General features: G+C 45.2%; 1 protein-coding gene across 4 annotated transcripts in view; it reads right to left on the bottom strand.

Annotated features, from left to right (window-relative positions):
* LOC134578350 (anillin-like) overlaps positions 1–15217 on the bottom strand; it is a 72917-nt gene that overhangs the window by 36685 nt on the left and 21015 nt on the right. For all 4 annotated transcript variants that reach the window (XM_063437335.1, XM_063437337.1, XM_063437338.1 and 1 more), the window contains exons 4-5: positions 8189–8241; positions 1759–1813 (exon numbers count right to left, since the gene is read on the bottom strand). In XM_063437335.1, the coding sequence (XP_063293405.1) occupies positions 1759–1813; positions 8189–8241 (108 nt within the window). The remainder of the gene's footprint in view (positions 1–1758; positions 1814–8188; positions 8242–15217) is intronic.

Raw genomic sequence — 15217 nt, 5'->3', positions numbered from 1 at the left:
CGCTGGACTGGGCTCCACTGCACATTGAGAGATTAATGGACCGGCTGCCCTCCCCCTCCCCCTCCCCCCCACTTTTTGCCCCCTTTTCGACCTGGCTACACACTATTTAAGCTCTTCCCTTCTTCATTTCTTTTTTTCTTCTCTTTCTTCTTTACGCTTCGCACTGTTTCCTCAGGCTAGATCTAGCGAACGGAGGAACTAGGTAGCACAGTTAGGGGTTTAACTGGCACATATGATAGCTGACTATTTTTTAGCCCACTGGCCCTTTGTATATACCTAACATAAATTTCCCCTACAAACGGCGAGTGCCAAGCCTAGGTTCAGACCCACGTTTACAATGTTACAGAGGACTAAGGTCTCCGAAGGAGGGTTTGTAATTTACTTGGCCTCTTCCTTAGCCTAACAGAGTTTGTTTACTTGTCGAGCTAAAAGTAAAATGATGTATATACTAACAAGGGGTACTGTGAAGTTAAAATTTACGAAATACCTCAATGGCCGTCAGGCGCCATCAGTTTTGATAAGAAAACTGAGGCTTATAATACTGTGATTGTAACGCTGTATTTTATCATAATGTCGATAATGTCGGCTTCTGCGTAAGCCCGTAAACTGATGTGCACCTGTACGTGCTATTGAATGAAAAATAGAATTAAAAAAAAAAAAAAAAAGAAATTAGTCCTACATACAAGAGCGTTTTTGTTTTTTTTACCATGTAAATGTAGATTACATTGTTAATAAAACTAACTTGTGTTTTATTATAAATACTTACAGGGTAACATCACATTACAAATGCATAGATACAACAATATTTCATGAAGACCGTGAATATGAAGACATTTGCATTAAATGCATAAAACAATAGATCAGTTTACTGTTACAGTAATTGTTTTCACTCATTGTACACTGATAAAATATGATGTATGTGAGAGAAACACATAAAATTGCTAACTCCAAGTATCAGAATTTGTTTATAAGGGTCATGAGTGCAAACAGTAAGAAATTCAAAAGAAAAACTAATTAACATCATGGACAGAGAAATTTATAATTTTAAAATTACAAATTAAACTCTAATGTGACAGATTTAGCAGAAACATTTTAGGAGCAAATACAACTTGGCTTCATTGGCTTGTTAAGCCATAATCTACAGAAATAAACTACATATTGCTAATGTAAACTCCAGGACTGTGTACTGCATTTACAAATGTAAACAATATCACAACAACAAATGAATAAAGCCTGCTACAGAATGAACACAATTCATTAAGCACTACAACACTGTGTCTATAATGATCAATGTACAAGGTAGCTCTAGATGTGCAGAAAATACTCTCCAAGTAGTTATTGCAAAGACTTAGAAGTTACATCGCTGTCTTTTCTTGTGTCCTTCTCTAAATCCATCCGAATAAAGATTTATTCTGCTGAAAGTCAGTAGGGCATTTATGGCCAAGAGCGTTTTAATGACAAAAACTTGACAAACGTCTTGAAATACATCATCTGAACAATGTTTCGAGGTGTGGTAACTGTAGTATAAGCGGAATAATTGACTCCAGGCCGTTAGTTACTACAGTTGACTAAGCGAAGTGATATGGAACTGTAATGCGGTCAAGACCTGTCTGGAACTACTTAAAATGCAAACCTTAGAACATTCGGCAACCAATCAGATTCAAGCATTCAACAGCCCTGTAGTATAAGCTTTTACATGTTTCACAAGTCATCTCCTGGTACGTTTAGGATTTAGTATCCTTACTTTTCACTGCATACCTGTTATCTTGTCTGTCCCACCTTTAAGAACACCATTGGTCAACAAAGTAAATTCCTGCAGAGAAACAGAATAGAACTTACACAAACAGGGCTCCAAAGAAGAAGAAGAAAAAAAAAAAAAAAAAAAAAAAAAAAAAAGAAAACCATAAAACACACAACATACATTTCACCACACACAGATCTCTCATATTCCCCTTAAAGAAAGGGTTAGATTCTCAAGCATACAAACACCACATCTACAAACCTTACCAGCTATGGTCCCTGATGGTCAGGTGTGAGAGCATGTGGTCGGCCCCTCTTGCGGATGTGGACCACAGTAATTGCTCCCTTGCGGCCCTGGTACTCCGTGAGCCAGAGAGCAGCTGCCAGGATTAACAGCATCCGCTCTGACTCATTAGCAAATCCTTGCCCCCCCCCCAGGTCCCCCTGCAGCAGGTCGTGTAGCCCTGTGTCTAGTTAATGATTAAAAGAGGAATACAAGATGTGTGTGGCCCTTATAAGTTCTGTTACAAACTGCCATTTGTAACTGGCCCTTTAAATGACAAATTGCCCTGCTTCCCTGGGTTCCTCATGACTATGGCCCCATGGCGATTGTGCCCCTGAAAACTTATGGACTTTTATTGGGTGTGTATGGCCCTTTAAGAACCGTCTGGCGACATATTGTGACTTTGTTGAACAATGCCCCTTTGAGACGGTGTTCCCCAAACCTTTAATATACTCTGTTTCTGGCTTTCTCCCATTTGGTTCAGTAAATGGGGCTTACAGAACCAAGTATTAAACAGGCGGACCACCCAGAAGTGGAAGTGTGCAGGTAATTTACCTCCCAGGCTGTGAGGTTACTGCAGGTTAATTGCCGACCGCTGGGTGGCCGCAGTTCGTGCAAATGAACACGTGGCGGCGGCCATCTTTGTTGATTCGAACGAGGTCAGCGGTATGTGTAGCCAAATCCATGGAACTAAAATCGGCTACATATTTCCGCGAACACCGCTGACCCTTACCTTCACCTACACTAAACTTTCAGCTGCAGAGACTAAGGCCCTTTCGAATGGGACTTAGTCGTTTCTATGCATGAAATTGACCGGCCGCACAGCCCAAATATTTGGAACTGTTTTGGGCAGGAAAATGTGCTTGGTCATAAAGGACTTCCGTCTAACTTTTTATCCACTGGATGGATTTGTGTGATTTTTGATTATGTTTATATTTTAGGTTGCCGATTCTAAAGATGTAATTTATGGAGATTGGATGTATGGTTTTAAAGTTACAGTGTATGTGTAAAAACTGTATTTCTACTGTCTGTGATAATTATGTTAACCATTGTGTAGCATAATTATATCACAGGCATAGGGGAGGATGTTGTGTGTAATTGCTGGGAGTGTTTTCGGTAATGTACGTGTGTTATTGGTTGTTCTGTAAAACCCTGTGGGTGGTCCTATCTAAGGGAACCCTGCATAAAAGTAGGTTCTTTTGGTGCCAATGAAACAGAATTACTTGACCCTCTAACTTGCAGCCTTGACTCATGTTTGTATGGGACAGCTAAAATCACTACAGGGATTGCTATGCTCTTCATACTCCCTTAGCTACTGAGCTCTTGTTCCTGATCCTGCTTCGCTCTACAGAAGGACCTACTGGAACCTACTGGAACCTGGTCATAGGTCCAGGGCGCAGAGCAGACGGCGAGATACCAGCCCAGCAGCGGTGGTTCGTGGCGTCTGCAGTACTTATGGTGTCTACACAGTAGTTATGGTGTCTACGGTGCTGATGGACCTTTGGTGAGCGCTAGGAGCATCCTTTCTACGGTCCAACTTCCAGCCAGCCTGGAGGCAACCGTAACATTTGGTGGCAGCGGTGGGATGGCGTCCTAGCGCAAGGAGCAGCACCCCAACAGCACTGGTATCGTATGAGAGCAACGCTAGCCTCTGCGCAGCGTCCTTATCTACAGCAACATGGAGCTAGCAAGACCCTGGAAAGCAGCCAGTGAATTGCAAATCCACCTGACACAGCGCTGATTTCATGAGGGTAGTAAAGAAGCGGCTGGTATGGCCCAAACCCTTCAAATGAGGTGGTCGATCAAGTGATGCGCCAGTTGAGTGCTGAGAACCAAGCAGCACGGGACTTTGAGAACCAACTGTGGAGTTTGGGGGTATGGACACCCCGTCTCCAGCGACAGAGCGAGTTACAGGGAGCTGAGAGCAGCGACCTCCCTCCCCAGCGGCAACCTGAGTTACAGGGAGAGGAGAGCAGCGACCTCCCTCCCCAGCGGAAACCTGAGTTAGAGGGAGAGGAGAGCAGCGACCTCCCTCCCCAGCGGCAGTGCACCGTGCAGAGGGAAGAGACAACCAGTCTCCTTCCCCAACCTCAACCAGAGGTACCCGAGGCAGCGGGCCTTATAGACTGGTCCTGGGAGGACCCTCAGCAGGCAGATGGAGATGGGACCGTAGTCTCTCTACCGGCCTTAAAGGGATGCTGGGCAGGCGGCCCAGATCCCCAGCGGCAGACCCAGCTACAGGGGAGAGCATCGACCTCCCTCCCCAGCCTGAGTGTGCCTTCCAGGGAGAGGAGACAACCGGTCTCTCTCCCCAGCCGCAGCATGTTCCACAGGGAGCAGAGAGCATCAACCTCCCTTACCAGCAGCCGCAGGAGTATCAGGAGGAGGAGGTAAGCCAATTCTCCCCTCCCCAGTTAACTCCTAATTTGGGCCCAGGGTTACAGTACAGATGTTAACCCCCAATGACTCCCACCGGGCAGGACTATGTCCCAATTCCCCCAGCAGAAGCGCTGGCATCAGGGCAGAGCGCTGCTGGCCTCTGCCCTCCAAGTACCCTCAGCTATTTGCCCTGCTGCACCAGGAAGGCCGAGGATGCTAAAGTTTCATCCTACAACCTACAGCCCAGTACTATTTATTGTGGGGGGCGGGGCGCTACTTTGCTACAAATGTTTATTTGTGGGTGGGCTGTGAGACTAACTTAGGCACTGACCGACAGGAGGTCAGGTTCCTGGTTAGTCTCCCTCCAAAAGGGGAGATATGTTACAAACTGCCATTTGTAACTGGCCCTTTAAATGACAAATTGCCCTGCTTCCCTGGGTTGTGGAGAAGCCCATTTGCCAGCCTCCTTCCACATGACTATGGCCCCTGGGAGATTGTGCCCCTGAAAACTTATTAACTTTTATTGGGTGTGTATGGCCCTTTAAGAACCGTCTGGGGACATATTGTGACTTTGTTGAACAATGCCCCTTTAAGACGGTGTCCCCAAACCTTTAATATACTGTGTTCCTGGCTTTCTCCCACTTGGTTCAGTAAATGGGGCTTACTGAACCAAGTATTACACAGGCGGACCACCCAGAAGTGGAAGTGTGCAGGCAATTTACCTCCTAGGCTGTGAGGTTACTGCAGTACTTATGGTGTCTACGGTGCTGATGGTCTTTGGTGAGCGCTAGGAGCATCCTTTCTACAGTCCAACTTCCAGCCAGCCTGGAGGCAACCATAACAAGTTCCTCTTCTGATCACTAAACACAGGGCTACACAAAATGTAGCCCAACATTTCCCATAAGCATTCTACAAACTATATATACTTAATACACAAGTTTCTTTGCTCGAACTATGTCTAAAAATGTTGCTCGCCATTGCAAACCTTATCCACTCTGCCCTTAATGTCTGGGCAGCACCTGCCAATTCCTAGCATGTGGCCACTCACTAAGGGTTACATGTCGCCTGGGGAGACCATATTTGTAATACACAAGTAAAAACAATTTTAAAAAAATTTAAAAAAGAAAAATCATTTGAGCAATAAATCTGAAAGGAATTTGATTTCCACAAGGCCTGAATAAAATTATACTTGTGTAGTACATGACTGAACAGTTAATCATATTGCAGTTAAGGGAAATAATCACTGGAACAGGTGTAATATCTTCATGTGAGAGGAACATACATGTTATTTTTCTCCCCACATTTATTCCTGGCTGTCGGAGTCCTCCCTGAACAGTACATGTGTCCCGCAAAGGCTGGTAGATTAGCATCAGATTTTACACATTCTGTAGAGTTTTTAACTGCCAGTTACATAGTACATGCGCAAACCCACTGAAGACAACTGCAGCTATCAAGCTGTGCAGCCATTGTTACAATGCATTGTTGTTGTTTTCGTGGTCCACTCCTTACAGCAGACTTTCTGCTGACCAATGAAGAGTGTAGATTCTGAGCTCTAGTAAAATATAAAAATCAGATTTAACTAAAAGATAGGTGAAAGTGTGCAACTATGTGTAAAAACTAAAATCCTCCAAACCTGAACTGGCAGTTTATTCATCCAGGAAAACAAAGACAAAAAAATATATAATACTTTTATCTTCCTGACATACTAGAACATGTTAAAGGAACACTACAGGTACTATTGCCAGTACAGCTCAACTGTGGTAGGTATTGTGCCATGAGTGCCGTGTCCATTGACTTCTTACCTGGCATCCATCAGCTGCCTCAACACATAGCCAGGCAGGAGCTTCATTGGCACTCCTGAACCAAAGCACACAATGCAGGGCAAGCTCCCACAATCTATTCATTTCCATGGTATCATATGAAACCTTTGTAGAATACCAAACAGTGCTATGTTCTCAAAGTTTCTAACACAAAAATAGCTGGGAACCATAAAAAGTATTTCAGTGCTGTTTATTCAAAGCAGACAATTTATTAGTCAGCACTTACCAATAATTGCCAATAGCCAGTGAAAACGAATTTATAATTCCAACAGCTACTTTAATTAAAAAAATAACAGGTCATCTACTTGTGATATGAAATAGCCAGAGGTGGGGGGGCGGGGCCAGGCCGCCGGGCGAGCTGGTCGCATGTCAGACCAGCTCCTGACACTTTTAACGAAAAGAACCAGAAATCTAACTAGATTGGCATAAAAAAGCTGACAGGCGACGGCGAAACTCAGCGGGTGGAGAGCACCGGACCCAGGGTGAGGCTGGCCCGACCGGTTTCAGTCCCCTGGTGGATAAATCCTCACTGGCGCCAACGAGGCCTACTCCGGCGGTGATTGGGGCAGACGGCCGCTGCCCCGCTATCCTGCACAGCGGTGCTCAGACAGGAGACAGACCCGTGGAGACGTGGCCCCGTTCCCCCCCCCTATGGACCGGGGGGGTGATCCCGGTCCCCACCCCCAGCATGCCCCGACCATTCTGGGGGCAAAAGCAGGGCCGCCCGGATCCCACACCAAGGCGCAGCAGACAAGATGGCGGAGACCATAGATGCTGGCGCCAAAACCGAGGCGAGGCCCAGAAGCGGCCCACACCGCTCCCTCCGAAAAATATGTACCTGCGGGCAGATCCGGCAAGCAGCGGCACCTCCACAAGAGGGTTTCACTGGAGACCCCTGCCTGCAAACCACAAGCCTGAACACAAGCGATGGCCCATCTTGAAAGTCACTACCTACCTACTCGCGGAGGAAGCTTGGCTGCCGCGACTGCCTCCCTGGGCCTAAAGACCAGCCTGTACAGAATCCCCATTGATGGCCACGAGGAATCAGCAACAGCATGGTGCCCAAAACGCACAGCACTGCGGGGCATCTAACCGCCGGCGAGGAAATGACCACGCCACACAGCAAATCGGTCTGCGGGGATACCCCAGAGATATCAGGCGGTCAGACCAGCTGACCCATCTGGCAGGGCACCGGTGGACTATGTCGGAAGCCTGGGCTTACCTGGAAGACTGTATGTTTAACAGTATGTTGCCACCTATTTTTTGCTCTAACCCTTATCCGCCAGGACAGGCATATACATCTTGGGACACTCATAATTTTACTGCCGTCTAACACAATCTTTACAATGCATATATGTTTAGTTAATGATGTGCTACTGTCCAAACTCAATCAGCAGATTGTATGTATAACGGTGCCCGGCAGGAACAAAGTTATTGTTACATAGATAGTCAATCTAGGGAGCCCACCCATCTTCTCTGTTCCCATTTCCTCCTCTAAAACCTGTGTACTACTCTGCACATTTTCCACCAGTTTAGACTTTAGCTTGCATCTTACCATATAAAATGTGCTGCCTAGCTGAATCCCATGACTAAGATTAACTTTATACCCTTCAGCTACTGTCACCACTAGTCTGGGTAATTCATTTTGGACAACCAGCATGTACCCAACCTGTTTTCTCATCTATTGTTTAAAAAAAATGTGCGCACTTGCTAAATGCTTCACAACTGTCTGAACTCCTGTATGTTTATATTACTTAAGAATGCTGTTGTGGCATTACAGTCCAACGTTTGTTATACATGCACATCAAAAATAAAGAATTAAAAAAAAAAAAAGAAATAGCCAGAGGTATAAGAACAAGACAAAGCTTATTTCTTGGTCACATTTTCCGAGAGCCACTTTAAAATGATTTCACAGATACACTAGCATTTCACATTTACTGCAAATTCACACAGACGATAATCCTACCTTGCCATCTTCTCTGTATGTATGAGAATCACCTCCTGAGTCCAGCTCTGCCTCTGTGAGAGAAGACATGTTAATGACCAACAAGTGATGCATTCTTGAAACACATTAAATATATGGAGGTTATCTATAAAAATGGTCCCATTTACTTTTATGAAAATGTTACTCCACATTTATACATTGGGACTTTTTATTTATTTTCTGTAATGCAACAAAATAGTTTAACACTTTATTCTTCTTTCAGATGTTTTGCTCTTTTCACTTTTTTTACGATTGATAACTGATAACATTCACAAAAAATAGATACATATTCACACATGCCTTAAAATGTTAAGTCCTATACTAGCAACCAGGTCTTAAAGGTTACTAGTCACTAAAAGGATAACAATAAAATGGTTATTAGGTTGCTAAAGTAGGACCTGCCAAGAATAAGTTACATTGACGTTGTGCCAGGCTCATGCAATGTATGATCACATACTGTAACTAACCCCCCTATTATTATTTTGCCTAGGAGAGGTGTTTTTGAATATAAAACTATTATATACCGTATATACTCGTCGATAAGTCGATCTAGTCTATAAGTCGAGTGCAGTTTTTTGACCAACAATTGAGAAATATGCTATGACTCGTGGATAAGTCGAGGGTAAAACTTCGGGCTTTGATATCAAAGATAAGTTACTGATGATAAGTTTGTGGTGTATAAGCTCAGCACCAAGGCTGCAAAATGACCAATTTATTTTCTACATGTCCTCATACACCTGGACCTCATCCAATTCAAGTCAGAATTAAATAGCCTATTTACAAACATCCAATAGTTAACCCTGCAAAACTAAGAAAAAAAAATAGAATACCTAGAAATTAGATAAGGAAATACTATAGCGAACACAAACTAATTCTCAAAATACAGCACCCTATTAGGTGACAGTAGAGAAAAAAAAAAAGTACAACCTTGTGAAAGTGTACTAGTAAATAAAAAAGAAAAATAAACAATTTAATATAAGCTAAAAACAATAGTCCACTTATTAATAGGTAATCCAGAAGGTAGGTACTCCAGCCGAGTGCACACTATAGGTAAACTTACAGGAGTAGGTAAACAGCGATAACTTAATGCAGGTAAACTCCCTGCTCCAATTACAGTGCTAAACTGGGAGTGTACTGAGCCCCATAATGTATAAATCAGGTATAAGTGACTCTATCCAGGTGACTCACCGTCCAGTGCACCAAGAGGCTCTATACTCATTTCCCCATTAGCCAAAAATCCACATCTCCACCTGTCCTCGGCACCGCATTTAGCTAATGCCTACCAAAACTTCTGATCCTATTACCAGGCTAAATCAACAAAACGTGCTATCAAAAATAACCCAAGTGCATAGTGAGTAAATAAAAAAAACAAAGAAACGCCCGACACGTATTTCGGCGTGTTAAAACGTCGTTGGGCATAGATAAGGAAATACACTTTACATTCATCTTTAATAAATAAGTTTATGAAATATATATATATATATATATATTTATATTTGTGTTAAGGGCTCATGATAGTACAGAAGATACAAACACTGATAATTGTAGGATGGTATTAAAAGAGCAAGTCGGTTGTGGTGTGCCGGAACCGACGATGAGGTAGGCCTGTAAATAAAGAGGGCCCACCAAGAAGAAATGTAAAGAGAAAAGGAGTTAATAATGAGGAGTGGGTGGGAGGGTGATGCAGCGCTGACCTCGAACGATATGGAGCCAGGTAAAGGGTGTCCCTTAAGTAGGGAAGAGGTGTGTCATACGCCCCTCCCACAATTACAGGCCAAAAGGCCTTAATACTTGTGTTAAGGGCTCATGATAGTACAGAAGATACAAACACTGATAAGTGTAGGATGGTATTAAAAGAGCAAGTCGGTTGTGGTGTGCCGGAACCGACGATGAGGTAGGCCTGTAAATAAAGAGGGCAAAAGTAGAAAATCAAATTTATTACATACCAGCAATATACATACTTTAACCAGACATGTCTTGAAAGGCATTTCTTACTTCTTGTACCGGGTTAGGTATGTATCTAGAGTAAGCCGATGATTTCCAGCGCCCTAGTGACTTGATAACATGAACTGGAATGTTTGCACTGGATGCTGTGGAGGCCGCTCCTATCTGGAAGGAGTGGCCCGAATAGTTAGCTGATTTGAGGCCCAGCTGTGTAAGTAAAGACCTGACGTGTGTCATAAAGGTGGTGGTAGTGAGTACCGAACCTTGTAGACTGAAAGTGGTTGAGATGGTGGTTCGTTGTTATGCTGGGTATATGAGTCCAGTAGTTTGACGGGGCTCAACCTGTTGTGAGTAGGATAGTACTTAACCTCTACTGAAAGTGCATGTTGACTGGTTTTGGAGTGAGGCAGAGTCAAGATATAATAGTCCATGTGTTTTGTTAAGTGTGAATGAAGTAGGATGTGAGTGGACTGTGTTGTGCTGATGGAGGTAAATTCTCTTGGTCTCAAGAAACCATAAACAAGGCTACGTATATGGCGGTTTTAACGATGAGGCTTGTGTTGTTGGCAAAGGGTTTAAATCTAGTGAATTGTATAAGTCTTTAAAAATATGGAAATCTATGGGTAGCCTCTGGGCCGTACGTGGGGGTTCGGATCTCTGAATACCCCTAAGGATGTTCTTAATTGGTAGGAGGTCACTTGATTTGTCTGGTTGTAAAGTTAGCATGTGATGTTGGATGCCTGTCAGATATGGTTTGATTGTGTTGTATGATAGTTTGAGTTTGAGGTGGCAAAAAGAAGCAAAGCCCAACCAGGATGTCACGATGAAAGGTTGTAAGATGTTGTGTTCAGAAAGGAATCTTTAAATCAAATGAAAGCTCTATCGTAAGTTTCCCGGGTATTAGTAGACAGTGCTAATTGGGACAATGTTCTGCTATGTTGCATAATAGCATCTAGTCCATTACTAGATGGTGGAATAGTGGGGTGTTCGTGGCTGTGAGTGCGGCTGACGGGAGTATTTGACGAAAAGCCTGGAAATTAAAGCGAGACAAATTGTCAGCAGCAGTGTTACATACACCTGGAACATGAATACAAAACAAGAGAAAATTATGACATGCAGCCAGCCAAGTGAGTTTCCTCAAGAATCTCATAATAGTCAGTGATTTGGATCGGCCTTGTTTATAATGTGACAAGTTACTTGGTTGTCTGAGTAGCAACGTACAGACGAACCTGCCCATAAATGCACCCATGCCACGGCAACCGTCACGATGGGATATATCTCAAACAGAGCTGAGGTAGTGGAAAAACCCTCCAGGTCCTGAACTTCTGAAGGCCAGCTGCCCCAAAGCCATTCGTTCCTGAAAAATTGCTGCAAAACCTGTGGTAGACGCCGCGTCTGACCAAATGGTAGGTGAGGAGTCAGACAATTTTGGAAGGAACATGCTTTTACCATTCAAGGTGGTTAAAAATGTTCTCCACGGGGGCGGGGCCGGACCGCCGAGCGGAGCGGTCGCAGGGAAGATCAGCTCCCGCACACAATGACCCTATAAAGCCCACTACTACCGATTAAAACTCATCCAACTTACCCATCACTGCGACCCTCGATGGATGGGGGTCACCGGACCGGGGAGAGGCTTGCCTGATGGGTTTTAGTCCCCCGGAGGGGAGTTCTCTGCCGCAACGGGCGGGAGCTCTCTGGGCGGTGAGTGGAGTGGACGGCCGCCGCTCCACTATCCTGCCACCCGGAACCTGATAGCCACGCTGCACCGGAACGGACCTGGCCCTGATTCCCCCCCCCCATGGACCGAGGGGGTAATCCCGGTCCGCACTCGGAGACCTCGCGGAGACGGCCTAAATCTAAGATGGCGGAGGCCGCGTGTGACAACATCGCCTCATGGCGCCTGACACAGACCGCTGATCCCCGCAGAACAGACATGAGCACCTCACAGTGAGTAGGCAGAGCGGGGCCCCTAAGAGACACCTACCCCCAGTGGCAGATGGGAGAAGGAGGGGGGAGATGCACAGCGAAAAGCGGCACCATAGATACTGCCACCTGCGCCATGCGCAGAGTTACTTCCCCTCTGCCAGAACCGAGGGCCGGGGCCCTAAACACAACGCTGCATTCCCCCCCAATCAATCATCCCACCAAACAGCATCCCATATCCAGCAGCAGCCCAAGACCAGCAACAAGCCACGGACACGCAGCAGGATGGGGAAAGGCCCATGGAGGGAGAACAACAAGCTACAGACCAAGGGGACTATGGGCGAATATGCCTCACGTGAGCAACCTAATGTCACCTCATGATGATACAATAGAGCACTGTATAACACATGCGTACCAACCGCACGGAGCATGCCTTCACGGGGATAACATACCGGGCCCACATTTAAGGACTTCCACATGCCAAGCCGAGGCCGTATATACCGGCACCAACCATCATGGACAGGTTCAGAGACGCCAACTGCTGAGTATCCACTACAGTATCTATGCCTCCCATACCATATGGGGACCACAGAGTGCTTGAGGACTGATATTGCATGTCACTGATGACCTCTTCCTTACCCTCATGACAGCAGACATGTCTCCTCATATGTACACAGCCTGGGGGAACGCGCTCACACCAAACGCTTACACAAGGCCGTATCCATGCATACAACACAGCACTATACTCGACCACTTATTGCTATGCACACATGGGAGTACCAGTCTCTGATGGCCCGGGGTGACTGATTTCAAGCGCTGACTCACTCTATACACTTACACCAAGTTCACACAAGCGACACATACTCGACTATATATCGTGACAATATAAAAAATGTGCACAGTAACTCTATGCTATGCCTCTTAACTTAACAACCTATGTATAACAATGAGTGTATGCCGTTGGGGCACTGCAAATGTAATCGCATCTGCTTATCTCTTGCACGCCAAAATAAAGAATTAAAAAAAAAAAAAAAAATGTTCTCCACATAATTACGCCTGCCGTGGCTTGGGTATCCAGGGGTGACCTGTGTCCATCATGTCTAAAAGTGGGAAACATGTAAAGGAGTTGTGAGATGAAAGCCCGGCCTTGAGGTATGATGCGAATGGCAAAATTCAGTGACCCAAGCAGAGACTGTAATTCTTGCGGTTGCAAGTACCGAGTTGTATGTAGAGATTATGTTGATCAGAATGTTTTCTACCTTGGGCGTGGCAGGCTAGCTTGCATGGTGGCTGAGTCTAGTATGATACCCAGGAATGTGATGAAGGTATCTGGTCCTTCAGTCTTGGTGGAGGAGACTGGGACACCCACCTGTTCGAATAGACTGATGGTTCTTTTAGGCTACTGGGAGGGGAAATATTCTCCTCGACCAGTAAGAAATCATCCAGATAATGTATAACTGTAGGGCATCTGGCTATATTTAATAAAACCAGCATAGGGTTTCGGCGAATACGTCGAAAATGGCCGGACTACTTTGGAACCTAAATGTTAAACGTGAGCAAAATAGTAGTTCCCTGCCCACTTGATACCATGCAGGTGACACAGTGTAGGGTGGATAGGCAGTAACTTGAAAGCATTGTGATATCAGTCTTACTGAGCCATGCTCCGGCCCCTGCCTGCATGATAGCCGTAATGGCGTGATCTATGGTGGAATATTGCAGTGAAAATTCCTCAGAGGGTATGAGGGAGTTCAGACTAGGAGTGGCAGAGGTGTGAGGTGTTGATAGATCAATGATAAGTCTCTGTTTGTGAGAAGATTTCCCCGTGACAATACCGATGGGGTTTGTCCGCCATGTGGTGAACGGAGGGGACTGGAAGGTCCTCTGCCACTTCCTGGCTATGAGTGTCTCCACCGCTGTAGGGTTTGTTGTGCGGATTGTAAATTAGGACATTCCAGGATTCCGGAAGGCATGTGTATGAGGCCTGTGTGAATCCTTCTGATAGACCCGAGATAATGAATTCCACCAAATGTCTAGATGGATGATGTGGCAGTAATGTCGTAAGTACAGAAATGTTTATTGATGTTAAGTATAGTTTTGGGATACATTTTATTTGGACACAGATTTAGCATGTGCCCTAAAACAGATGGCTGGAGAAAGTGATTGCAACTCAACCAGTGCTGGAGGGGTCGCAGCGGCCGACCCAGCCATGGTAAGGGGTGTAGTGACCGATTCCCCAGGGGTGATACTGGCAGGCTAACTAGGCCTGAAAGGCGAAAAATTAATCTTGTTTTGTGACAGGTGAGGCCCTGCTAGTTGCCAAGTGGCTATGAGAGGCTCTGTCTATGAGTTGGCGCGAGGGGTTATTGAGGCCACCCGTCATAGTGGCAGGAATCGTAGGCCTCTCGGTGATAGTAAAAGAAAACAGGGGGAGGGAGTGACAGGTGAGGCCCTCTCTATAATATTGCAAGGCGGCTAACTCACGTGTGGCCCGATGGTGTTTGCCTCCGAAACGTTGAGGCGGGGTGTTGGCCTCGCGGACCACTAAACGATAGGCAGAAATGCCAAGAAGGGAGGTACCTATTTGGGCCTATACCCCTAACTTGCCAGTACTCTATGGCCTAGAAGAATGAAACGTATGTGAACTACAACGTGAGCAGGCTTACGTACGTGGTAGTATGTATGAAGTTTTGAGATTCGACAGGTATGAAAACCTGGATAAACCTAAAAGGGTGGAAAACAAAATGTGATAGAGTGAGAATGGATCCTGTGAGACCTGTGTAATCTGTATAGGCTGGGATTAGGGCTTCTAGCAGTATGTGTGGGAGGTGTAAAATCTATGAGTATGATAGTGACATGACTGCCCATGCTTGGTGACAAGCGTTACGCTGAGTCCGATACCTGGCAGCAGGGGATTGGCCGTGTAATGTGTATATATGGAAGGTGATCAGATGATATGCATGTCACTAAACTGATCTGGGAATGCAAGGGACTTTTAAATGTGAAGTGACAATATGCAGAATCATAAATGTTGCTGTAAAGCGACGTATGAATGTATGAACCAGAACGTGTGATTCAAAAACCGAAAGTCTTGTGAGACGTATATGCCGTGTTCTTGAATACTCGTGTTACGTCGTCTGAGTGTGT

This window comes from Pelobates fuscus, chromosome 12 (genome assembly GCF_036172605.1).
Source record: "Pelobates fuscus isolate aPelFus1 chromosome 12, aPelFus1.pri, whole genome shotgun sequence".
Taxonomy (NCBI): domain Eukaryota; kingdom Metazoa; phylum Chordata; class Amphibia; order Anura; family Pelobatidae; genus Pelobates; species Pelobates fuscus.
This window is presented reverse-complemented; position numbering and strand designations above follow the sequence as displayed.